Source organism: Dreissena polymorpha, chromosome 1 (genome assembly GCF_020536995.1).
Source record: "Dreissena polymorpha isolate Duluth1 chromosome 1, UMN_Dpol_1.0, whole genome shotgun sequence".
NCBI lineage: Eukaryota > Metazoa > Mollusca > Bivalvia > Myida > Dreissenidae > Dreissena > Dreissena polymorpha.
In genome coordinates, this window is record NC_068355.1 from 109,778,090 (window position 1) to 109,805,809 (window position 27,720).

At 35.6% G+C, this 27,720-nt stretch overlaps 1 protein-coding gene across 1 annotated transcript; it reads right to left on the minus strand.

Moving 5' to 3' along the window:
• Nucleotides 1-1,079: 1,079 nt before the first annotated feature.
• LOC127844038 (farnesyl pyrophosphate synthase-like) lies at nucleotides 1,080-27,720 on the minus strand. Its single transcript, XM_052373996.1, has 9 exons — nucleotides 27,591-27,720; nucleotides 16,197-16,347; nucleotides 15,575-15,709; nucleotides 14,867-14,947; nucleotides 10,089-10,211; nucleotides 9,606-9,770; nucleotides 7,304-7,381; nucleotides 2,506-2,640; nucleotides 1,080-2,250 (listed from the first exon to the last, which is right to left on the minus strand). The coding sequence occupies exons 1-9, from the start codon at nucleotides 27,599-27,601 to the stop codon at nucleotides 2,050-2,052; spliced, it is 1,080 nt and encodes a 359-aa protein (XP_052229956.1). The 5' UTR covers nucleotides 27,602-27,720; the 3' UTR covers nucleotides 1,080-2,049.

Sequence of the window (27,720 nt, forward strand, 5' to 3'; positions counted from 1 at the left end):
TAGTTTTTGACCCGGCATGACCCATATTCGAACTTGGCCTAGATATCAACTAGATGCAACTGCTGACCAAGTTTGGTGAAGATCGGATGAATACAATTTGAATTAGAGTCCGGACAAAGTGATGCCTTCCGCCCGCCGCCCGCCGCCCGCCGCCCGCCGCCAAGGGGTTTCACATAATACGTCCCGTATTTTATACGGGCGTATAAAAATGATCCGTTTTCGGTGGCTTTGTTTTAATTTATCAAAATGATCTTTTTTTATATAGGAGGTTCAACCAATTAACATTCGTCAAATTATTCCAAAGTAAAACAAGTGATTTCTCTTTCCTGTCAAGACGTTCCTGACAATTACATTTAAAAAAAATTGTATAGTGATGTAAAAAGACCTGACAAAACACATTATTCGTTTATAAAATTGTATATTTGTAAAGGGCCATCCAAAATCAAGGCCACAGGTAGACATTATTGGTGGGTTTGGAAAGTGTTTACAGAAATTGTGTGGCGTACAGGTATATCCAAATCTATAAACGACGCTGGCAATGCCATGTGGTTGGTGGGTCCTTTCTTCCAAAGATTCCGACACGGGACAATATATACACCATACAATGGCAGTTTAGATACGGTTCATGATAATCCTTCAAAAGGCTAAGGAGCTGACGAAAGTGCATGCTTTTGTCTTTTAGGTGCAACCTTGAGCCAGCGTTATTAAATCACGCCTCCTGTATATTGTTTCAATCAATATAACATTTGAGCCAAGTTTTATGTAAATCCTTCATATGATATGGGAACATACCAGAAAACGGTGGTTCCAACATATGACCAACAAGTATGACATTTCCTTTCAGCCGGCGTGAAGTACTCATGCCTTCTTGAAAGTCTTAATGAACTTAACATTTCAGTTTAATGAAAATCATTAAAAGATTATTGGGGACGTGAAACGCACAGGAACATAGTAGTAGTAAGTACGGTAAGAGAAGTGGGTGACGGCAAATACTCAAACCACCCTCCACTGACTCAAAGTGCTACCACAGGGACTCAAAACTGCGGGGAAACAAAAACAAAGAATATTAAACGTAGATGGAAGTGTAGAGATTTTTTAATCTGTGACATAAAATACAGCTGCAGAGTTTAAAAATCTTTATAAAACAAATATGGACAACACATCTAAAGATGTGCATGAAATAATAAGGAATATGAGATGTTCGTGATGATGAAACAGGAACAATAGTAAATGTATGACAAGTTTTTTCTATGGTCCATTCCTCTGTGCGCAAATGCTAAACTGATGCCTCTGCAAAATATGAGGAAACTCTGAATTTTAGTGAAGCATTTATATGGCCGCTTGGTAAGCCTTAGTTACCAGAATAAACAATAGAATAACAAGGTTTAAAAGGCGCATGCTTGGATAAATTGTTCATTTAATTAATAAATGCAAGTTAGGTATCCAAGAGAATACAACGGTCAATCGCTTGTTCACATAAATTGTACATATGTTCAAGAGCAACTTGATAGTTCAATAGCATTTGTTATCCTTTACAAGCATACTTCTCTATGCAAATGGAAGTAACCTATTCAAACAAAACTTGCCAAAAATTTGAGATGCCCTTGAATACAAAAATAAATTAAGCTCCAGCAAGGGTTTTAACACCAACATACTACTTTTAATACTGACACATGCATTCCATGGTTACAATTGGCTTTGTCAAACATTTCATGTTTATATGGAACTATGTAAAACATCCAATAAATTAACCTTATTGTGTACGTATTGTACCTTTTATATAAAACCTAAAAAAAACAAAACAAATCTGGCCTGTATTCACCAACCCCAAAAAAGACCTATGTGTAAGAAAAATTTACAAAAATGTATTTATAAAACAGTAATGTTCTATATAATTGTGCATTGTCGATCTTATTTTGTATTATTCACCTCACATTACTTATTTACTTCAAACCTGTTATTCAGACACGAATAATTTACTACACACTTATTTGCATGAAAAGACTTCAAGTTTTACCAAGTATCAAATAAATAACTCGTATTTAACCCCTATTTGTTCCTCTTGTATATCTTTTGCACAAGCGCCTGAAACATTTCTTGGGGCAATCCACCACTCGATGTCTCAATTAAAGTCTGTATCTCTGAAAAACTTGTTTCCTCAAAGTCGTCAAAAGCTTGAGCAAGGTCTAAATCATCGAACAGTTCTTTCACTCTTTTTACTTTAGTTTTGTCACTTTGGCCATAGTTTTCCTGGAGAGTTTAAAACAAAATGTATTATCTAAGACTGTATATCATTTATTAGAAAGTGTCATATTAAATGTTAAGAAGCATGTTTGCCTTACTTCAACCCGAACACATTAATTCTAGACAGATTCTGAACAGTTAAATTTCTTTTTTGTTCAATATTTCAGTAATATCAAGTCTGTCATTTAACCTTATACAATAATAGAATACATACATTCTCTACCAAGAATTTTACCACTCTTAGCAATCAAATGATTGTACCTTCAAAACAGCCAGCTGCTCTGATGAGGCCCGTTGTATAGCAGTAATCACAAGCCAGCTACACTTGTTGTCCTGGATGTCTGTACCAATCTTTCCTGTGACCTCGGGATCGCCATAGCAATCGAGGTAGTCGTCCTGAAAATTAATGTAAGAATTTGTGGTAACAATCCTTAAGATACTTATCATCAATTAAGAATGTAGTCATCATTAATCATGTATTTATATTGAAATATTGAACAGAAAACACAATATCTGGATCAACAATCTTGCACAAAAAGAAAGACTGTGAGATCTATAAATGTTGCCTGGTTTATGGTAAGCCATGTGTGATAAATACCCAAACACTATTCCAAGCAACTGGAATCCCACCCTTATAGATAACCACAACCTCAGAGAATTTATGAAAAGTTGTATGTGTACAATGATTTGTGCTATGATTTCAGTGGAAATCACTATTATTTTATGGATTCTAATATTTAAATTAGGTTTAATATAGTTACTGGTAGAGATAAACTCCTCATTACTAATGCTTTGACCCAAAATACCATATCTGTATCAATTAACATCCCACTTTAAAAGTGAATATTTTATCACATTAAGATTTAACTCCATTGTCATTAAAAATACACTGAAATTGCATTTTATTTTTTAACCCAATATATCAATTATATAAAGGGCAATTATTCAATAAATACTGGACAAATCAAGAGAAAAAATGCTCATACCTTGATTTACTACCGGTATTTACAAATATTCAACTTCTCGTCACTCAGACCTTACATAAAAACAGACATTTATTACTAAACAAAATAATTTATTGCTTCCAACACCCTTTTTAAACATGAGGCCAAGATGGCCCTAGTTCGCTTACCTGAGAGGAGTCGGTTCATTCAATCTTTACCAAATGTCAAACTTGACCTAGATATTGTCCAGACAAACATCCTGGTCAAGTTTCATTATTATTTCATCTGCGAGTCATGATCAATATACCTATGAAGTTTCATGATCCTAGGCGTAAGCATTCTTTAGTTATCATCCAGAAACCATTTTTCTAAGTTGAGTCACCGTGACCTTGACAGCCATTGTGTGGATACCTTATTTGGCACTGTGACCTTGACCTAGTGACCTGATAATAAATAGGGGTCATCTGCGAGTCATGATCAATATACCTATGAAGTTTCATGAACCTAGGCATAAGCGTTCTTGAGTTACCATCCAGAAACCATTTTACTATTTCAGGTCACCGTGACCTTGACCTTTGACCTAGTGACCTGAAAATCAATAGGGGTCATCTGCGAGTCATGATCAATGTACCTATGAAGTTTCATGATCCTAGGCATAAGCGCTCTTGAGTTATCATCTGGAAACCATTTTACTATTTCGGGTCACCGTGACCTTGACCTTTGACCTAGTGAACTGAAAATCAATAGGGGTCATCTTCAAGTCATGATCAATGTACCTATGAAGTTTCATGATCCTAGGCCAAAGAATTATTGAGTTATCATCCGGAAACCATGTTTTTTCACCGATCTCAACCATTTTCGAAGTCGTCCGAGACATCAATTGAACCAATGTTTTGACCAACTTTCATGATGATTGGGCAAAAATTGTGACTTCTAGAGTGTTTACAAGGTTTCTCTATAGCCAAATAAGGAAAACTGCCCCGCCCACTGGCGGCCATGTTTTTCAACAGATCGGAACCACTTTTGAACTCAACCAAGATATCATTAAGACAAACATTTTGACAAAGTTACATGAAGATTTGGCATGAAATGTGACTTCTACAGTGTTTACAAGGTCTTTCTTTTTTTTTACCTTGTGACCTAGTTTTTGACCCGGCACAACCCAGTTTCAAACTCGGCAGAGATTTCATTGGGACAAAGCTTCTGACCAAGTTTCATGAAGATGGGACAAGAAATGTGGCCTCTAGAGTGTTTACGAGCAAATGTTAACGGATGGACGGACGGACAAAGACCGGTCAGAAAAGCTCACCTGAGCAATCAGGTGAGGTAAAAAAAAACTTCAAAACTTCTGGAAGGGATCCTGCATTAGAAGTAGTGAAGTAGATAAAAAACAAGAGCATCAAATTATACTGTTGGGTATTAAAACCCCATAGTAACGCCGGCATATAAAATATTACAAATTACTTCAAGTAATCATGCTGTAATTACTACTATTACTACTTACCAGTTGGCTGGTAAAGTTTAAATAAACAAGCAAATTCGTAGAATTGATATCCCCTGCAACATATGCTTTGTTTGAGGATGGGTGCAAATCGGACGGATGAACATACTGACAGATGGACGGACGGAGGAGGCGGGGGATATATACTCATACCAAGTTTCAATGAAATCCGCCAAAGCACTTCCAAGACATGGCTCCGGACACAAAAGTGCCTATAGTAAAAAGCATTTTTTCAAGATACAAAGGGCCATAACTCTGTTTTTAACAGATGGTATACAATGCAATTTGGCGTGCATCATCCTCTTATGCATATATATACTCATACCAAGTTACAATGAAATCCGCCAAAGCACTTCCAAGAGATGGCTCCGGACACAGAAGTGCCTATAGTAAAAAGCATTTTTTCAAGATACAAAGGGTCATAACTCTGTTTTTAACAGATGGTGTACAATGCCATTTGGCGTGCATCATCCTCTTATGCATATATATACTCATACCAAGTTTCAATGAAATCCGCCAAAGCACTTCCAATATATGGCTCCGGACACAAAAGTGCCTATAGTAAAAAGCATTTTTTCAAGATACAAAGGGCCATAACTCTGTTTTTAAAAGATGGTTTACAATGCCATTTGGCCTGCATCATCCTCTTATGCATATATATACTCATAGCAAGTTTCAATGAAATCCGCCAAAGCACTTCCAAGATATGGCTCCGGACACAAAAGTGCCTATAGTAAAAAGCATTTTTTTCAAGATACAAAGGGTCATAACTCTGTTTTTAACCGATGGTGTACAATGCCATTTGGCGTGAATCATCCTCTTATGCATATATATACTCATACCAAGTTTCAATGAAATCCACCAAAGCATTTCCAAGATATGGCTCCGGATACAAAAGTGCCTATAGTAAAAAGCATTTTTTCAAGATACAAAGGGCCATAACTCTGTTTTATCATCCTCTTATGCATATATATACTCATACGAAGTTTCAATGAAATCCGCCAAAGCAGTTCAAAGATATGGCTCCGGACACAAAAGTGCCGGACGGACGGTCTGACAGCCGGACGGACGGACAGACAATGCCAAAACAATATCCCTCCGCCTCTGGCGGGGGATAATTACTAAACATGTTGAATTAGGAATGATTGCAAGAAGTAGAAGTCATAAGAAGGGGTTAAGAAGTAGAAATCATAAGAAGGGGTTAAGAAGTAGAAGTCATAAGAAGGGGTTAAGAAGTAGAAGTCATAAGAAGGGGTTAAGAAGTAGAAGTCATTAGAAGGGGTTAAGAAGTAGAAGTCATAAGAAGGGGTTAAGAAGTAGAAGTCATAAGAAGGGGTTCGGAAGAAGAAGTAATAAGAAGGGGTTAAGAAGTTGAAGTCATAGGAAGGGGTTTAGAAAAAGATATAAGAAGGGGTTAAGAAGAAATCATAAGAAGGGGTTAAGACGTTGAAGTCAATGGAAGGGGTTTAAGAGAAAAAGTAATAAGGAGGGGTTTAGAAGTAGACGTTTAAAGAAGGTGTTCAGTAGAAAAAGTCATAAGAAGTGTTTAAGAAGAAGTCATAAGAAGAGTTAAGAAAAAGATGTCATTAGAAGAAATTTAGGAGAGAAGTAAATAGAATGGGTTAAGAAGTAAAAGCCATAAGTATAGGTTGGGAGAAGAAGTCATAAGAAGGAGTTAGGGAGAACAAGAGCTGTAACCATAGGATGACTAATGCACCCTATAAACGCTTGGTAGAAGTTATGAGCTTTTTTCAAAAGCTAACCGCAGCTTCGAAACCAAAACCCGGACTCTAAGTTCAAGGTCAAGGTCACAGGGGTAAAAATTTGTGTGCGAATGGAAACGCCTTGTCCATATTCACATGCATGCCAAATATGAAATTGCTATCTGAAGCGACATATAAGTTATGAGCATTTTTCGAAAAAAGTTTCATTGAATTCCTGTCATTAGTTGCTGAGAAATAGCCCAAACAAGAATTGCACTACTAGTATATGTACAATGGAAAATTTCAAAGGGCCATCATCCCACCAGAACCGGCTGATAATATGCACATCTCCTCTTGGTAGTGAAGCTTCCCATAAAGTTTAAATGAATTCCAGTCATTAGTTGCTGAGAAATAGCCCAGACAAAAATTGTGCACAGAGGGACACACAGACGGACAGACGAAGCGGCGACTATATGCTTCCCCCAATTTTTTTGGGGGGGAGCATAAAAAAGAAGTCATAAGAAGGGGTTAAGAAGAAGTCATAAGAAGGGGTTAAGAAGAAGTCATAAGATGGGGTTTAGAAGAAGTCATAAGAAGGGGTTAAGAAGAAATCATAAGGAGGGGTTAAGAAAAAGTCATAAGAAGGGATTAAGTAGTCATAAGGAGGGGTTATGAAGAAGTCATAAGAGGTGGTTAAGAAGAAGTCAGTAGAGGCTACGGAGAAACAGGTGTTGCAAGAAAATGTTTAAGCTAATGGACATCAATGTATAATAAAAGTTCCCAATGAGCACTGTGTGCTCAGATGAGCTGAATACAGGGTCCGACATAAAGAACGCCTACAGTGGTTCCTCATATATATTGTAAAACTAACCAAACATTCATGATCTATGTTTAAAAGACTCTTTACATACCTGTACTTGGAAATAATGGCCCATTTTGAGAAGTATAGCTTTGGCCTTTTGATGCATCTCCTGGTCGTCTATTCCTGCCTGCAATTGATAACATATCATATATGTCAATTAAGCCTAACCCACTTTTTAAAAGATATTATACAAGATTAGAAAACATTTAAGAGTACTTTGGAAAATAAAATTCTGTAATCTCCATTTCAAAAACTACAAAGTAGACAAAACTCAAAAATAATCTCTATTTCATGGCGGAAATAATGAAAGGGATATTATTTCTTAATGATGGTGAAAATATTAAAAATATTTTGTGACTTATACAGAGGACAAAGTTTATTTGACAATTTTGCATAATTAAAGGGCCCTAATTGGACATATTTTTACTGATATTGAACATGGCCGAGGTAATAGGCATAAAAAATGTCACAAAATTTTATGATCTGATTAAAACTGAGCTGATGAAATCTTCCTTAACACCGCCAGCCGGTTTAAGGAGTTCCCATGATACACCCCATTTTTTTAACAGGTAACCCCCGGTATCTGGTAGGTTCCTGTTGAGTCATGGTAATAAAGATTGCGTGAAATCACGTGATAGAACGTTTAAGCACAATGCAGTTGTTACAGATAAAACAAGAGCTGTCAGAGGACAGCGCGCTCGACTATTCAAGTGCTTGACAGTATAACGTAAGCCATCATGGGAAAATTGTTAATATTCAATAATTTATTAGACGATCTTTCAAAAAAAAAAAAAAATAAATAAAAAAATTGGGGGGGTGAGAGGGGGTATAATGTGGGGTGTCTTCATTTATTAGACGATCTTTCAAAAATAAAAAAAGGAAAACAAATTATTTTTTTTTGGGGGGGGGGGGTAATTTATTAGATGTTACAAAAAAATATTTTTCGGGGGGGGGGGGGGAGGTTGGGGGGGGTAGGGGGGGGGTGAGAGGGGGGTATAATGTAGGGTGGGGTAATTTATTAAATGATGTTTAAAAAAAAAATGGGGGGGGGGGTTGGAGGGGAGAAGGGATTCTGGGTAGGGGCGTGGGGTATTGTTTGTGTGGAATCCATTGTGGTATTCAGGTAAGTGTTGTTTTGTGAAAGTAATAATAAAATGTGATAATAAATAAAGAAGTTATGGCAATTAAAGCAAACTGTTCCATTATCTAAGTGTAAAAGTGGCCATAATTATGTTAAAATGCTTGATAAGTGGTCTGCTCTTGTTCATAGGTTGGGGTCATGTTGGTAAACAAGTATGCAAAATATAAAAGCAATATGTCAAAGGATATAGGAAATATTTAGGGTAGTATGCAAAGTTTAACATAGATTTATCAATATTATGCATATTCTAAGTATAAAAGGGGCAATAATTCTGTCAAAATGCTTGATACAGTTGTATGCTCTTGTTTATAGGTTGGGGTCATGATGGTAAACAAGTATGCAAAATATGAAAGCAATATGTCAAGAGACATTAAAAAAATTTGGGGTAGTACGCAAACTTTAACATTTGCTGCATATTCTTAGTGGAAAAGGGGCTATAATTATGACAAAATGTTTGATAGAGTTGTCTGCTCTTGTTTGTAGGTTGGGGTCATGTTGGTAAACAAGTATGCAAAATATAAAAGCAATATGTCAAAGGATATAGGAAATATTTGGGTCAGTACGAAAACTTTAACATTTGCACGCTAATGCAGACGCAGACACTAACGCTAACGCCGACGCCGGGGTGAGTAGGATAGCTCCACTATATATATTTTATATATAATAGTCGAGCTAAAAATTGAACAGTCACCATCGTTTTGCTGATAAAAAAAGCGATGAAAACAGGTCAATTGATCAGCACTCAATACATTCTTATCAAATATTTCCTCTTTAATGTATTGTTCATGGTGTGTTCCTAAGTTAAACAAAATCATTTATTTATGAGTATTTCCCATACAACATCTGTTGACATTTTTTCACAAGAAATTAACCTCCCCTGCAATGTCAGTTTTAAGGCTATTTATAGTATGCAAATCTTGAAATTGGAATAGCAAATCAGAATCCATCGCTCATCAAGAACCTCTTTTCAAGATAGCTGTTGGACACTATCAACACAATTGATTATATTTATTATTATTACAGATGATAACCATTTGAAAATAAGCAACAAATATAAAGAAAAATGATTAATAATTATGTTTATAATGATTCAGTCATATATTTATAAAATATTAGTGATACATGTATTGCAACTTTATGAAAATTACCCACGACTCAACAAGCATATAGCATACTAATTATTGGTCTGTAATTATTGGTCTGAACTAACCATAAACATGGCCACAGTGACAGGCAGGCAAAATGAGTAGAAAGCTGTTTTCCACTTCACAATGGCATCATATTTCTCCATGGTATACTGCTGGAAGTCCACTGTGCCAGACGGTGGAGATACAGTCATGTCAAGGCACTGGCCAGTGATGGTGCAGTGAGTAATCTGCAAGAACAATTGCATGAGAACACATGTCTACTTGTACAACGGTGTTCAAAAGAGCCTCACATTCATTGTTTAGGTTAACAAACCCCCAAACCTAACACCAACAATAAATATTTATATTTATGTGAAAATAGTGTCAGCATCAAAGTATAAGTACTTTATGTTCTGGTTAGAGATTGTCTAATTGTCATAAAAAAACTATTTCAATATGACTAAACCAAAATACTAAGGAGTCAATACACATAATGAAAAGTAACCCACATTTAATGTATTAATCAACTCTTCTAGAGTTACATTAAAGAAGTCAAAGGTATATACCTCATGAAAAAGCTCCAGAATGTTAACATAGTAAGGCTGGTCTCGGATGTAGCATTTAAGAAGCTGATAAATACATGACTCTAGATAGACAGCATCATTCACTGCTACCAGTCCAACGTTTTCCTGCAACATACAGGGACATAACATTGAAAAGATTAGAAATTTTCAAAAAAAATGATATTCTTCAGTTGCATCAAAGATCTGGACACAAGTTTAGTTTTAAACCTATTTATTTCAGCTCGACTGCATCACAACCCTTGACCTCCTGATTGCTTTGCAGACACCACTTAACCCACAAGACAAGTGAAAGCTACAACAAAAATGTGAAGCTAAAAACATGGACTTTTGTGGTCAATATGTTATAAATACCACCCATACATACCAAATAATAAAATAAAATAATTGTTATTAAGTGTTTATCGAACCAGATGTGTAAATTGTATGCATCTCAAATAGTGAATGACCACAAAGCACATTCTTTCATTCATTATACTAAGCACTGTTTTACAAAAACTAAAGGAGCCCTGCAGTAACGGTCAAGGAAAGTCTGATTTGAGAATGAGGATCTTGTGAGAATCAACATCCAGTCCAGAAATCTTTAAAAAGAAGTTTTTTCTAAGATTTGACCTACGGACCTTATTTTTGGACGCATATGGCCCAGACTTAGTCTGGCTAGATGTCACAATGCTGACAAAGTTTCATAAACATTGGTTTATAAATATGGCTTTGAGAAAGGAAACAAGTTTTCCTAAGAATTTACATGGTAACCGTAATATTTGTATGCATTTGTTCCAGCTTTTAACTCCACAGATATATCATGGACGAACCATCTTTCGAACCTCTTAATTTTTGACACGTCAATTTGACTCAAATTTAATATTGAAAATAGTGAAACATATTTATAAGTACTCTATTTGATAAATAACTTGTTTCTTCATGTCTGGCAACTTTAATTGCTATGTAAATCCTCTTTTGATCACAGATTTTTGCAAGTTTCCAGCATATGCATATCATGTAAAACTATCAATGCCGCCCAAACAACGAGTACCTGCTTTCGAACCCTTAAGTGTACAACATTTAAAATAAATAAGTCACATGTTTTGACCATGGTCACTTGACTTATTGCAGCAGCGGAAATGTGTTAATTGTCAAGCATTGTTGAGAACAAAATTCTGAAAATGTTTCTGAAAGATATTGTTGCGTTCCGTGGTACTAAATTTATAACGCAATTCCGGTACAAAATGTTCAATGGATTCATTCACCATAAATGGTTATAACTGTGTACTGATATACAAAATGCTAACATCAGATACATTCATTAATAAGTGGCATTCATCAGACTTGACGTTCTTGACAATGTAGCATAGTCACATAATAGTAATGGTTGTCAAAGATTCAATGACGCTCCTCTAAATATAATACGGTGTTAAAGTTAGTTTTAATAGTTCAATTACTCAATATTTAAAAGAACTTAGTATGAGCTATTACTTATGTCTTAAAATTCAAAGGTTCAATACCAAAGTTACTTTTGTTAATGTTTAGCTTAAACGTGATAGAGGTTACCCCTTTAAAGATTAAAACTAGAATGAAACCTGTGACCAAAATTTGGTCACTTTATATAGCCGCGGCGTTCCACTTGTGACCAGAAATTGGTCACTGTGACCAGATATTGACCAAATATTGGTCACTGTGTGACCAAAAACAGGTCACAATAACTGCCTCGACCAATTATTTATGGAACGCTCGCACGCTTAACACTTATAAATAATAAAACAGACTTTAAATGACAAAACAATTTAAAACAGACTATATGAACTAATTAATAACCTTTCGTCTGCTAAAAATAGTGCAGCTTTCTTACCTAAAGCTTAAATATAGAGCAAGTAAAGCTTTTGTTTACACCGCAGTGTGTTGCTATGGGCTATGCGAAAATTACCCACAAGTCAACATTCCAAGATGACGGACAGTGAATAAATGACATAAATGTGAATAACAATCAGACTAACGAAGATAATTGTGCAACACCTATGGATTTATAAAATATATGTGTTCATTAACCCAATACAGTGCTTTTAGTTATGAACAATATAAATAACTTGAGTAAAAGTGCGTCTCGGAACAGACACTCTCCAAGTCAACCTCAACAAGAAAGAACAATTCACACATTTCTGGCTAAAATGGCAAGAAACAAACATGATTTGATTTATATGTAATGAGATCTGTGAAAAGTCAGATCCATACGCATATGCTTACTTGTTATGTTTGTTAAAACGCCCTGACTATTGGAATGATGATGCCAGAATAAGTAGATCTATTTACAGAAAAGGTAAAACATTATTTAAAACATACATGCCAGACGTCTCGATCTCGGCGGGACAGTCCAGCTTTTGGGCTCTTTGTCCCGGCGTCCCGATATGAGACGATTTGTCCCAACATTCGTTAAAAACAATGTCAGGTCTATAATTTCTCAATAAAAATCGCTTTTCTAGCTCTTTCTGGCTAAAACTTACCATCGCTAATCTCTTTATTGCCCCCAATTAACAACCCACATCTACTACTCGAGTGCACTGACTACTGACTAATTTTAAGAAAGGTGGAAGGATTGATTGTTTTAGGTGTCTGAACACACATTGGTCGTAAATATTGGGCAGAAATTTACAGTTTTTGTAAGTAATATACTGACTCCTGACTAATTTTAGGTGGAATGATTGATTGTTTTAGGTGTCCCGCTTTTTGGTCAAATTTCCCGACAATTTGTTATGGAAAGTCCCGATTTGGACCTGAAAAATTCTGGCATGTATGATTTTAATCCCCAGTTCATATCAATATGATAAAAATGCAGTGGTAACAAACTTATACTTGATGTCACAATGCACATCAGAAATACCCCGTCAGACTGATATTGTGGTCAAGGGCATAATTCTGCTAAATTACAGGTCAGCATTATGGAACTTGGTTAGTGACCTCAAACGATGACCTATAACATGTTTTTGAGGTTTGAATTGTATTACAAACAGTGATATGAACAATGAACATGTTGAATGTTACACATGACAGCATCATTGCACAGACTCAATCATTTCAGTTAGTAGAATAGCTCGCAGTCATTTGAGTGAGTAGTATAACTTGCAATCATTTGAATGAGTAGTATAGCTTGCAATCATTTGAGTGAGTAGTATAGCTTGCAATCATTTGAGTGAGTAGTATAGCTGGCAATCATTTGAGTGAGTAGTATAGATCGCAATCATTTGAGTCAGTAGCATAGCTGGCAATCATTTGAGTGAGTAGTATAGCTTGCAATCATTTGAGTGGGTAGTATAGCTTGCAATCATTTAAGTGAGTAGTATAGCTTGCAATCATTTGAGTGAGTACTATAGCTGGCAATCATTTGAGTGAGTAGTATAGCTTGCAATCATTTGAGTGAGTAGTATACTAGTAGCTTGCAATCATTTAAGTGAGTAGTATAGCTCGTAATCATTTGAGTGAGTAGTATAGCTTGCAATCATTTGAGATAGTAGTATAGCTTGCAATCATTTGAGTGAGAGGTACAGCTCCCAATCATTTGAGTGAGTAGTATTGCATGCAATCATTTGAGTGAGTAGTATAGCTTGCAATCATTTGAGTGAGTAGTATAGCTCGCAATCATTTGAGTGAGTAGTATAGCACGCAATCATTTGAGTGAGTAGTAAAGCTCGCAATTATTTGAGTGAGAAGTATAGCTTGCAATCATTTGAGTGAGTAGTATAGCTTGCAATCATTTGAGTGAGTAGTATAGCTTGCAATCATTTGAGTAAGTAGTATAGCTTCAATCATTTGAGTGAGTAGTATAGCTTGCAATCATTTGAGTGAGTAGTATAGCTTGCAATCATTAGAGTGAGTAGTATAGCTTGCAATCATTTGAGTGAGTAGTATAGATCGCAATCATTTGAGTGAGTAGTATAGCTTGCAATCATTTGAGTGAGTAGTATAGCTTGCCAATCATTTGAGTGAGTAGTATAGCACACAATCATTTGAGTGAGTAGTATAGCTTGCAATCATTTGAGTGAGTAGTATAGCTTGCAATCATTTGAATGAGTAGTATAGCTGGCAATCATTTGAATGAGTAGCATAGCTTGCAATCATTTGAGTGAGTAGTATAGCTTGCAATCATTTGAGTGAGTAGTATAGCTCGCAATCACTTGAGTGAGTAGTATAGCTCGCAATCATTTGAGTGAATGGTATAGCTCGCAATCATTTGAGTGAGTAGTATAGCTTGCAATCATTTGAGTGAGTAGTATAGCTTGCAATTATTTGAGTGAGTAGTATAGCTTGCAATCATTTGAGTGAGTAGTATAGCTGGCAATCATTTGAGAGAGTAGAATAGCCTGCAATCATTTGAGTGAGTAGTATAGCTCGCAATCATTTGAGTTAGTAGTATAGCTTGCAATCATTTGAGTTAGTAGTATAGCTTGCAATCATTTGAGCGAGTAGTAAAGCTCGGCCTATTTGGAAAATAGTCACGATAAAAATACAATCAAATGTTTATTTTTAAAAGGTCTGGATGATTATAAAATGTATACTTTACTGTTTATTTGGTACCAAATATACTGTACTTTCTTGATTTCAACAGTAAACAATATGATTAATGATCACAAAATTCATATAAGTTTGATTTAAATGAGGATGTCTATATTTCAGTCAGTAAAACGTCCTTTAAAATGATTTCTGCAACATAATTTTATTTGTTATCATGTTAATATACTGGGACTTAATGATTACTGGAATCAACTCCTTTTTACCTTTCTAAACCAGCAAGGTTTACCCCTCCTTGTCAGTGACTGGTCCATGATGTCGTCAGCAACAAGAAAAAAGGCTTGTAACTGAAACAGAGTTATATGCACATGGTTACACAACAGCAAACATTACCATGAAGGACCTATGCTATGTAAATAATCTCATGTTATATAATATACACGCATACTTCGGAAACTTGTACCAAAGTGAAAACAAGTTTTATGAGCACAATTAATTTACCTTTGGTTAATATGATTTCACAACAAACAAGAGATGTGTTTGTCAGAAACACAATGCTCCCTATTGTGCCGCTTTGAAGCCATATATTTCACCTTTGACCTTGAAGGATCACCTTGACCATTCACCACTCAAAATGTGCAGCTCCATGAGATACACATGCATGACAAATATCAAGTTGCTATGTTCAATATTGCAAAAGTTATGACCAAAGTTAAAGTTTTGACGCCGCTTTGAATCCATATATTTGACCTTTGACCTTGAAGAATGACCTTGACCGTTCACCACTCAAAATGTGCAACTCCATGAGATACACATGCCTGCCAAATATCAAGTCGCTATCTTCAATATTGCAAAAGTTATAAGTTAAAGTTTAACCAAGGTTAAAGTTTTGGGACAGAATGACAGACAGGCCAAAAACAATATACCCCTGATTATTCGATCCGGGGGCATAAAAAGCCTGTTAGAATATTCACCATTTCAATACACCAGCCAAGTACTCTTGCTAACTGTATGTTTTCTTCAGTTGGTTTTGGCACCAAAAACTTGTATGCCATTACCACAAACATCCCTCTGTTCTTCTTTCCATGTGGAACATTGTATTGCAGAACCTAGACAAAGTATTCAGCAATAAGTTAGCATTTTAATTCCACATGTTCTAAACTTGGAAAATTTTAACTTTATAGCCAGTTATATAATACAATTTATCCTAATCCTATAAATTAAGAGTTAGCAACATTTTACACAAAGATAGAAAAACAATCTACAATTATTTTTTTAAACAAAATCAGAAATGATTATTTATAGCTATAGGAGTTTTCTCAATGACTATTTTAAAGGTTGAAAAAAAGGAATCACCTATAGTCATTTGTAACCAAGGATTAACACATCTTAAGTCTGTCTAGTTTTACCGAGATGCATGATTGTTAGTAAAATAGGAAGATGGACAGTTGGTTTGGTGCCAACATTTCAAACATGCAACAGCTAGGAAATTGAAATGTGTGACAGTAATGGTTAAATTATTATTCTTGAGTGACCAGAAATGGTTTCGGGACTTATGCAGATACATTGAAAGGAGTGCATGCCTCAATAGAATACCTCTTTAAACCATTCACAAGCAGCTGATATTTCTGGATCTTTAAGCCCAGATTGCAGTAAATTATTCACTAGTTCAGGAAAGAGGCTGTCAAACTCGTCTAGATCTGTTGTCAACTTTGACCTTTTATTTGGTGAGAAGCCATTTTCTTGTCTGAAAATACATTACAAAATATTAGTAAAAGTAAGTTTCTTGATAGTTGTTATACAACTTAGAATGAACAAGAGATTGCCAAGCAATATGGTCTCCTACCAGTGAAACTCCACCATTGTCTGTATTTTTTTTATTTCATATATTTGTTGCCATAGCAACCATGATTCTTGACGTTGGAACAAAATGAAATGACGTGCATAATCTCCATATTGCCATCTATCCATGTTTCAGGTTTCATAAAAAATATGAAGGGCTTTTAAAGTTATCGCAGATCTATAAAAGTGTGACGGACTGACAGAGTGCAAACCATAAGTCCCATCCGGTTTCACCGGTAGGGGACAATAATTAGATGTTTAGAATGGGATGATCCAATAACCCATAAACTCCAAACCGCCAAAATAGGATAATAATAATGAATTTTGTAATTCAATATATTTTTCAACAAAACCAAGCTGAAGTTATGTGACCGGAACAAAAACTATCAAATTATTACAAATCAAACCTTTTAAATTACAGCAGAAAAAGAATATAATTATCTATAATTATCAATGTTGATGTTACTGTTTTTATATAACAGAGCATATTAAGTGACCTTTTCACATTTTGTTAACTTGACAAAATAAAAAAAAAAATCATATTCACAAATGATCGTTATAGGTATGATATTTGCCAGGAAACAGTAATATTGAACAGTTAACATGCTCTAAAATATCCATTATATGCATCTTTTAACGATTTCAAAACCAGAAAATTAGTAAGCGTTACAAGTGCGAAACAATTGAATAATTTGGTGAGTTCTGTTGTTATCGTTATATTTTGTGACACTAATAGGACTGCTTATATTAAGTATCAAATAAACCTCACACTGTATATGCAAGGTTGGTCAAGGTTAAAGCGATAGACTTACTCAAAGGGTCAGTGGTTCGTGCACAGTTGAGGATTACTGTTTTTTCTTTAATTTTAATATTGTTTTTTTTACTGTTGTTATTTAGTTCCAATATTTACATTGATCAATATAAAGCATTTAATGATAAACTTCAATACATGCCAAAAAATGTGAACAGATCAGACACAGCACAATTTTTGAGAGGCATGTTTATTTTGTGAATACAATTAGGGCCAGTTAATTAGTGCTGGACATTCAATAGTTTCACCTAGGCTGCATATTAAACCAACATCTATCTCATATAAAATATGTGATTCCACAAGTGTGACAACACTTTTTGTGTCATTGAGCATCACTTATACACATATATTTTTAGTAATTCATTAGGCATGCCTATGTAATAAAGCACTACAGAGGTGTATAGATGTGTTTTTGCTTACTACAACATTGTACATCTTGGATTATCAAAACATAGACAGGCATAGCATGATGGTGTGGTTTTTTTAAAATCAAAGTTGAATAGCATATGGATATACATGTACAGGGGCGTAGCTGCTATTAGGCACAGCAGGCCCGGACCTACAATTTTTTATGAAACATGAAAACACATTAAATTGTTGACCCTGAGGGGGGTGAGGTGTTAAAAATCTGCATTCCATATTGACATAATCCTCAGACAATGGATTCTGGTCTTGTTCAAAGTACATATCTTCCAATTATCAACTCTACTTCTTTCTATGTGTATAGATTCTAGCTCGCTACTTTTCACGTGACTTGCTGCAACAACTTTACATAGATCTACATGAAGATTTACTTGTCTCCCGTCAACACTATAGTAAGTTGTAATCGATTATCGTTGGATTTTTAAGAAACATTCCGAATTATGTTTATGACTGCGGAAAATTAAAATGGAGCACTTGCCCCCGTATCCCACTCCATTGACTAAATCCGGGTCGGTGTGGTCTCTTGATGCCGAACAAAAACATGCTGTTATAGACATGCAGACAGTATTATTCGAAAGAATTCCCATGGTTTGACAAGTGAACAAGTGGAGTGTTACACTTTTAAATGTTTCTTTGTTCCATATTGTTTTAAAATTAAGTTCTCTGGTATAAGATAATACAGTAAAATTTAGTTCTCTGACATTTAGATAAAACAGTAAAATATCAAAGAAAAACAGGCCGAAGTATTATCATATTATTTGTCTAAATATGCTTTAAATCTCACCACAGACGTTATTGGATTCAAATATTTTCAGGGGGAGGAACCCCGTACCCCCCATTTTTATGTATAATATCCGGGCCTACAGCTAAAAAATGCTAGCTACGCCCCTGATGTATCACATGGTTGTGCTATTATAGTATGTGCTGATATAGTTATTTAAATTTAAAAAGCAAAATAGTTGTTACTCTATATGGTCATGCACTTAATATATAATATACCTTGGTGCAATGTTATTTAAGGGTGTGCAAATCAATTTACCCATTCTCCATAGCATTTCCTTGATAGTTTAAATTGTTATTACAAAACTTCATTAATGTTCTCTATTTTGTTCATCATTTTTATAGAGGTACCTTAAATATGAAAAAAATATTTTTTTTAATCTCATATTTCAATAATAATTTATAATCAGCGATGTTCTCATAGCGAACAATAGTTATAAACTGATTATTACAAAAAAAACAAAACACAATTAAGTTATCCCAATATACATTTTTCAAATTAAAGACAAATATATTTCTTATAGGTTGTTTAATTTTGAATATAGTGTATATTTTCACAAGTCACAACCCTTTTTATTGTTTACATTTTTTTCCATTTAATATAACAGGCTTCTCAATAAGGTTTTGGGCGCTTTCTCTCAAAATGTAAAAACGTGTTTTCAAGCTAAATATAATTTTATTCTGATGATAATCACATCAGATTTCACAGGCATCACTTCTTTTTTTTTAGAAGCATTAAAAAAATAAACTATTTTAGAAGAATTAAAAAATATTCTCTTTTAGACGCATTAAAAAATAAAAAGCCCATGCTTTTTTCAAGGTGGCATCAAGGTACAAATGTTTTTTTAAATACACTGAGATCTCTACAGTATGATAAATGTCAGTGATATTGCTAAATATAATAAATTTATTTGCACAAGAGTACTCAGAAAGGACATTTTACAATGTCTGATATGGCATTTCCTTTGCGTACAAAGCAGAATCGCTGCATAGGTGGATTCATTCCAGAGGAATTATGCTTGGTAAGGGTGTCACGTTTAAACGTTTAAATGGACGCATTTCGTGTTTTTTCAAAAACGTTTACCAAAACAGTAAACGTTTAAACGACAGTCAATAGTAATACAAGGGCTGTTTGAAAAACATGCATGCCCCCCATATGGGCTGTCAGTTGTAGTGGCAGTCATGATCAATATACCTATGAAGTTTCATGATCATAGGCCTAAGTATTCTTGAGTTATCATCAGGAAACCATTTTACTGTTTCGAGTCACTGTGACCTTGACATTTGACCTAGTGACCTGAGAATTATTAGTGGTCACCTGCCAGTCATGATCAATGTATCTATGAAGTTTAATGATCCTAGGCGTAAGCTTTCTTGAGTTATCATCCGGAAACCATTTTACTGTGTCGAGTCACCGTGACCTTGACCTTTGACCTAGTGACCTGAACATCAATAGGAGTCATTTGCCAGTCATGATCAATGTACCTATGAAGTTTCATGATCCTAGGCATAAGCGTTCTTGAGTTATCATCCGGAAACCATTTTTCTGTTTCGAGTCACTGTGACCTTGACCGTTTACCTAGTGACCTAAAAATCAATAGGGGTAATCTGCGAGTCATGATCAATGTACCTATGAAGTTTCATGATCCTAGGCGTAAGCGTTCTTGAGTTATCATAGGGAAACCGTTTTACTATTTCGAGTCACTGTGACCTTGACCTTTGACCTAGTGACCTCAAAATCCATAGGGGTCATCTGCCACTCATGAGCAATGTACCTATGAAGTTTCATGATCCTAGGCCTAAGCAGTCTTGAGTTATCATCCGGAAACCATCTGGTGGACGGATGGACCGACCTACCGACATGTGCAAAACAATATACCCCCTCTTCTTCGAAGGGGGGCATAATAATATATATCTGGGTGCAAATAACGTAGCCGAATAGCCGTCCTAAGTATATCGATGACGAACTGCGAAATCCGGTAAATCCGGGCTACCGAATTTGGCAGTAATTTATTTCTGATTGGTTAGCGGATGGCACAGACATTAATGGAAACTAACGGAAAATCTTCGCTATTTTCTGACTTGGCAACAACACAGTGCATATGCTGCCATCTTGAAATATTTTAAATGATTGATTAGCCAAGTAAAACACTGCAGTAGCATGTTGAAAAGCAATATTTTAACCAAATTATCCAACATGTATATTGATAATGTTTTTTGCTAGTTAACTGGTTTTTCTTTTTCTGTGGTCAAACGATATGCGCATTGTATTTCATTTGCAAATAAAAGCTGCGCCATGAGCGCATGATACGCCCGTCGTTCGCCAATGAAGTAGTAAGGTAATAAATAACCCTTTGAATCATTTTTTTACTTCAGTTTATTTGTATTTGAATACATGGTTTATTTTATAAGTACATGAGCATGGAAATCACGAAATTTTGACGAACAAAGTCCCATAACTCTGGAACGACAATTCAGAATTCCGTCAAAAACGAAAGGGGATCAGGGTTTATCAATATTAAGATTGTGTTGAAATTTGAAAAAAATCCATCGAAGGATATTTGAGCTACAGTAGGACATTCAATGAAATCACGAAATTTTGACGAACAAAGTCCCATAACTCTGGAACGACAATTCAGAATTCCGTCAAAAACGAAAGGGGATCAGGGTTTATCAATATTAAGATTGTGTTAAAATTTGAAGAAAATCTGTCAAAGGATATTTGACGTAGCGTACGACATTAACAGACGGACGGACGGACGGACGGACGGACGGAGAGACGGACGCGGGGTATACCATAATACGTCCCGTCATAGACGGGCGTATAAAAAATCCATCGGGGGATATTTGAGCTACGGTAGGATACATGAACAACAATAACATTTAAGGTCACAGTGACCTTGACCTTAGAATGAATGACCTTGAAATGACCAGTGGTCATCTAAGTGTGCTTGCAAACCTTCATGTCAAGTTTGAAGACTCTATGTCCAAGCATACCAAAGTTATAACAATTTTAACATTTTAACATTTAAGGTCACAGTGACCTTGTGTGACCTTGACCTTAGAATGAATGACCTTGAAATGACCAGTGGTCATCTAAGTGTGCTTGCAAACCTTCATGTCAAGTTTGAAGACTCTATGTCCAAGCATACCAAAGTTATAACAATTTTAACATTTTAACATTTAAGGTCACAGTGACCTTGACCTTCAAATGAATGACATTGAAATGACCAGTGGTCATCTTCTAGTACTGGCCAATCTTTATTTCAAGTTTGAAGACTCTAGGTACAGGCATACCAAAGTTATAACATGAAATAAGAACTTTAACATTTTTACATTCAAGGTCACAGTGACCTTGACCTTCAAATGAATGACCTTGAAATGTCCAGGGGTTACTTACTAGTTCTGGCCAACCTTCATGTCAAGTTTCAAGACTCTAGGTCCAAGCATACCAAAGTTATAACAACTTTAACATTTTTATATAGCTACAGTAGGACATTCAATGAAATAACGAAATTTTGACGAACAAAGTCCCATAACTCTGGAACGACAATTCAGAATTCCGTCAAAAACGAAAGGGGATCAGGGTTTATCAATATTAAGATTGTGTTGAAATTTGAAAAAAATCCATCGAAGGATATTTGACGTAGCGTACGACATTAACAGACATACGGACGGACAGACGGACGGACGGACAGACGGACGCGGGGTATACCATAATACGTCCCGTCATAGACGGGCGTATAAAAACGTGCATTTCTTTCGGAGTGTCGTTTTTGGAAACATTTAGTTTTCATCTATTTTAGATTATTTTGGACGTTCTTTACATTGTTTTTATCGAATGAAGAATACACATGTGGTGATACGGATGGCCTATTTTATAATATGTTATGGTTTTAATATGACGTCATTGCGAAAATGGGATATGCAGTTATGCACTGAATATTACTTCCGGAAATAATTACTATTTTCAGTTTGGAAATGCAATGGTATTGATGCTTTTTAAACGGACATAGGGATATCGTTTCAACGGTAACGTTTTGTTTATTTAATTTTGTTTAAACGTTTAGAAAAATCTGTAAACGTGACACCCTTAATGCTTGGAGTAGAAAATCAAGTTTAAAATTCATGAAAACAAGATTGAAGTAAACAAGGGACAAAATTGTCACAAAACCAATTCTTCAATGTGAAACAAGAGATGTGTTCGTCAGAAACACAATGCCCCCTACTGCGCCACTTTGAAATAAAATTTCTATTTATCATTTGGCAGGTATAGAAATCATCTCCCTTTAAAGCTTATTACTTCCATTGGATTTTGTCCAATCCAACCGGGGGGGGGGGGGGGGGGGGGGTGTCTGTAGACAGTCAAAAATGACCGAGTCAGACATCACTAACAACCAAGGCCTGTGGTTTATTAAAGAGATCATAGCAAGAGTTCATCATGTGTATCTATGGACATAAGCCCACAGTTATGTAACAAACCCTACCATTCACTAATTAGTACAGGAAAGAAATGAATATCATTTAAAAACAAGGGACAAAATTGTCACAAAACCAGGTTTTCATTGTGAAAAACAAATCTGATAAAGGGAGAAAACTCAAACTGAACTTTTGAAATGAACAAACAAAATTAACCCCCTTTGTAAGTTTGTTAAAAAAAAATAATCTATTTTTAGTCGTTGCGACCTTGACATTGGAGATATTGACGTGATTCTTTCGTGCGACACACCGTCCCATGATGGTGAACAAATGTGCCAAATGATTTTAAAATCTCACAATGAATGACATAGTTATGGCCAGGACAAGCTCATTTATGGCCATTTTTGACCTTTGAACTCAAAGTGTGACCTTGACCTTGGAGATATCGACGTAATTATTTCGCGCGACACACCGTCCAATGATGGTGAACAAATGTGCCAAATGATTTTAAAATCTGACAATGAACGACATAGTTATGGCCCGGACAAGCTTGTTCCGCCCGCCCGCCAGCCAGCCCGCCCGCATTCGCCAATCTAATAACCAGTTTTTTCCTTCGGAAAACCTGGTTAAAAACCTGGTTAAAAACCTTTGACAAATCAATAATTTGAGTTATAAATAATCCAAATAAAAAATCTGTACAGTAACTGTGAAAAGAACTAAAATTCTTGGTAAGGAAATAAATAATTTGAGAATTATAATTATATAAATTACTTCCCTTGAAAATAATTGTCTCTAACAAATCTCTATTTTTAGTAGCAAATAATTGAAAGCCACTACCGTGACTGTAGATTCACCACTCAAAATGTGCAGCTCCATGAGATACACATGCATGCTAAATATCAAGTTGCTATGTTCAATATTGAATAATTATCTCCCTTTACAGCTTAGTACTTCCCTTGGATTTGTATTTTTGACCTTAGACCTTGAAGGATGACCTTGACCTTTTACCACTATGTGTTTGTCAGAAACACAATGCCGCCTACTGCGCCGCTTTGATTTATTTTACAAAAATATATAAATTGGCAGGTCAGATAATTATGTCCATTTAAAGCTTATTAGTTCCCTTGAATTGTTTTGTTCGACCCCGTGACCTAGTTTTTGACCTGGCATCACCCACATTCGATCTTGACCTAGATATTGTCTAGATACAACTTCTGACCATGTTTCGTAAAGATCGAATGAAAACTATTTGAATTAGAGATCGGACACGAAAAGTGTGACGGACAGACTTACAGACGGACAGGGCGAAAACTATATACCCCCTTCTTCGAAATTGGGCATAAACAAGAGCTGTCAGAGGACAGCGCGCTGGACTATTCGAGTGCTTGACAGTATTATGTAAGCCATCATGGGGAAATTGTTCATATTCAATAATTTATTAGAAGATTTTTCAAAAATAAAAAAAGGAAAAAAAAAAAAACCTTTTTTTTGGGGGGGGGGGGGTAGGGGGGGTATAATGTGGGGTGTGGTAATTTATGAGATGATGTTTAAAAAAAAAATGGGGGGGGGGGTGGGGGGAAGGGGGGGTATAATGTGGGGTGGGGTAATTTATTAGATGATGTTTAAAAAAAATAAAAAATTGGGAGGGGGTTAGGTTTTGGGGGGGGGGGGGGGAAAGGGATTCTGGTAGGGGCGCGGGGAATTGTTTGGGTGCAATCCATTGTGGTATTGAGGTAAGTGTTGTTTTGTCAAAGTAATAATAAAATGTGATCATAAATAAGAAAGTTATGGCAATTTAAGCAAAATGTTCAATTATCTACGTGTAAAAGGGGCCATAATTATGTCAAAATGCTTGATGCAGTGGTCTGCTCTTGTTTATAGGTTGGAGTCATGTTGGTAAACAAGTATGCAACATATAAAAGCAATATGTCAAAGGATATAGGAAATATTTGGGGTAGTACGCAAACTTAAACATAGATTTATCAATAATATGCATATTCTAAGTATAAAAGGGGCAATAATTATGACAAAATGCTTGATAAGAGTTGTCTGCTCTTGTTTATAGGTTGGGGTGATGTTGGTAAACAAGTACGCAAAATATAAAAGCAATATGTTAAGGGACAATGAAAATAAATGGGGTAGTACGAAAACTTTAACATTTGCTGCATATTCTAAGTGGAAAAGGGGCCATAATTATGACAAAATGCTTGATAGAGTTGTCTGCTCTTGTTTATAGGTTGGGGTCATGTTACCTGTAGGATACCTGTAGGATGATTTTGGGCTCTGTGGTAAGGACTCAAGTCCTTTTTAAACCCCTCTTCTTATCGACGTCTTATGGTACTGTATCCGTATGTGTTCTCACGACTAATAAAAATAGCCCTTATTCAGTAAAAAATAGTTCCTTAAGTATGGTAAAGAATGAATGTCCTTTAGACAAACAACAGTTGTGATCACTAAAACTTATACACTATGTCCCCATTCCAATGTAGATCAATCCTGCTCTTGAATTCTAATACATTCTTGGCATCAACTACACATTGAGGCAAGTCATTCCACATGTTAATCACTCTACTGGAAAATTGATTTTGACAAAAAGATGTTCTGGACTTTGGTTTCTCAAGCTTTAGGTTATGTCCTCTAGTTGATGATGTATAATTGAAAAAGTTCTCAAAAACGCAATCATCTATATTTTTGACTATTTTAAACGTTTGAATGGCATCCCCACAAATTCTGCGATGAGCAAGTGATGGTAATTTTAGTTCTTTAAGTCGTTCCTCATAGGATGAATTCCTCAAATTCGGTACAAGTTTTGTGGCTCTTTTTTTAACTTTTTCTATGCTTATAATGTCCTTTTTTAAATATGGGTACCATATAACATTTGCAAACTCAACATGTGGACGCACCAAGGCAGTATATAATGTCAAAATTAAGTATTTGTCCATGAACTCAAAAGATCTCTTTATTAAGGCTAGGATACTGTTTGCTTTATTTATCTTTGTAGATATATGCTTACTAAATTTTAGATCTCTTTCGAAGAGCACTCCCAGATCACATTCCTCAGTTGTAGCCTGCAGAGACTTATTATTCATAGTATATTGTTGATTGGGGTTATTGTTTCCATAATGTATAACTTTGCATTTGTCAACGTTGAAGGCAAGTTCCCATTTTTGTGCCCATTCGCTGAGAGAGTCAAGATCCTCCTGCAGCCTGCCTGAGTCCGTCACAGGTGCATATAACTTGGTGTCGTCAGCAAATTTTTTAGAAATACAGCTCACAGAGTCGGTGATATTGTTAACATAGATTATAAAAAGTACTGGACCAAGCACACTTCCCTGAGGAACTCCACTCTCTACACTTATCCAGCTAGATGTATTTCCCTTTATTGACACACACTGTCTTCTCTGACTCAGAAAGTTCTCAATCCAGGCCAGAACATTTCCCTTAATGCCATACGCAGATACCTTCCTTATGAGTCTTCTATGTGCAACTTTATCAAAAGCTTTCGCAAGGTCTAAGTAAATGCTGTCCCAGCTTTCGCTTCCTTCGATGAACTTTGTCCAGTCCTCCATAACATGTAGCAACTGTAACGCACAGGATCTATGTGGTCTAAAGCCGTATTGATCATTTGATAATAAATTATTCACACTTAAATGATACATGATATGTTTTCTAACTATTTTTTCAAGGATCTTGCAGACTACTGATGTGAGACTAACTGGTCTGTAGTTACATGGCTCAGTTTTGTTACCCTTCTTGAAAATTGGCGATATTCTTGCATCTTTCCACCCTTTTGGAACTTCTCCGGATGACAGAGACTTCTTGAAAATTAATGAAAGCGGTTTGACAAAAACGTCAGGCATACTTTTAAGCAAATATGGATGTATTTCATCCGGACCCATGGACTTAGATGAATCAATATCCTTTAGCTTTGGTAAACAAGTATGCAAAATATGAAAGCAATATGTCAAGGGACAAAGAAAATATTTGGGGTAGTACGAAAACTTTAACATTTGCACGCAGACGCGGACGCCAACACCAGGGTGAGTAGGATAGCTCAACTATATATATTTCATATATAATAGTCGAGCTAAAAAGTCTGATAAAGGGAGACAACTCAAACTGAACTGATTGTTTATAATTAACCCCGGTGTTTAGTAAAAAATATATTTTTAGTCGTGGCGACCTTGACCTTGGAGATATTGATGTAATTCTTTCGTGCGACACACCGTCCAATAATGGTGAACAAATGTGCCATATGATTTTAAAATCTCACAATGAACAACAAAGTTATGGCCTGGACAAGCTTGTTCGCCCGCCTGCCAGCCGACATTCGCCAATCTAATAACCAGTTTTTTCCTCCAGAAAACCTGGTTGAAATTCAATAGAAAACTATACAATATGCAATTACTCAACTGATTATTCAGATGTTACAAAGATCTATGAATAAACCGTTTGTTTCCAAGTTAATTATCGACAGTTTATACAGACTAAATCGGTAATAATATTGAGATTATCACAAATATAACAGTCATTCAAGCTATAAAATGATAATATAACATTCTTTCAATTTTCTATTGACTTTCAATTAAACTTAAGGTCGAACTGAAAGATATGAATAATACAAAGCATGGGCCTTAATTTAAGTTAATATAATGACCAATGAATCATAATTGAATTTATTTAAACAAGTATCAGATAAGAAGGCCTAGTCATACGCGCTGTCCATGCCAGTGAACAAAACGATCTAAACACGTTCTTTGAACGGATGTTCAACGTAACCGAAAGCAAAAGTAGCTAAACAACCGTCCGGAAGTGAAAAAAAGATGCTATTTCACGTCCACTTCC

Coding starts and splice junctions, on each gene's coding strand:
- LOC127844038 (XM_052373996.1), bottom strand. Junction 7,382..9,605: donor TCACTGTGGCCATGTTTATG/GTTAGTTCAGAC, acceptor TATCAATTGCAG/GCAGGAATAGACGACCAGGA. Junction 2,251..2,505: donor AGCAGCTGGCTGTTTTGAAG/GTACAATCATTT, acceptor TAAACTCTCCAG/GAAAACTATGGCCAAAGTGA.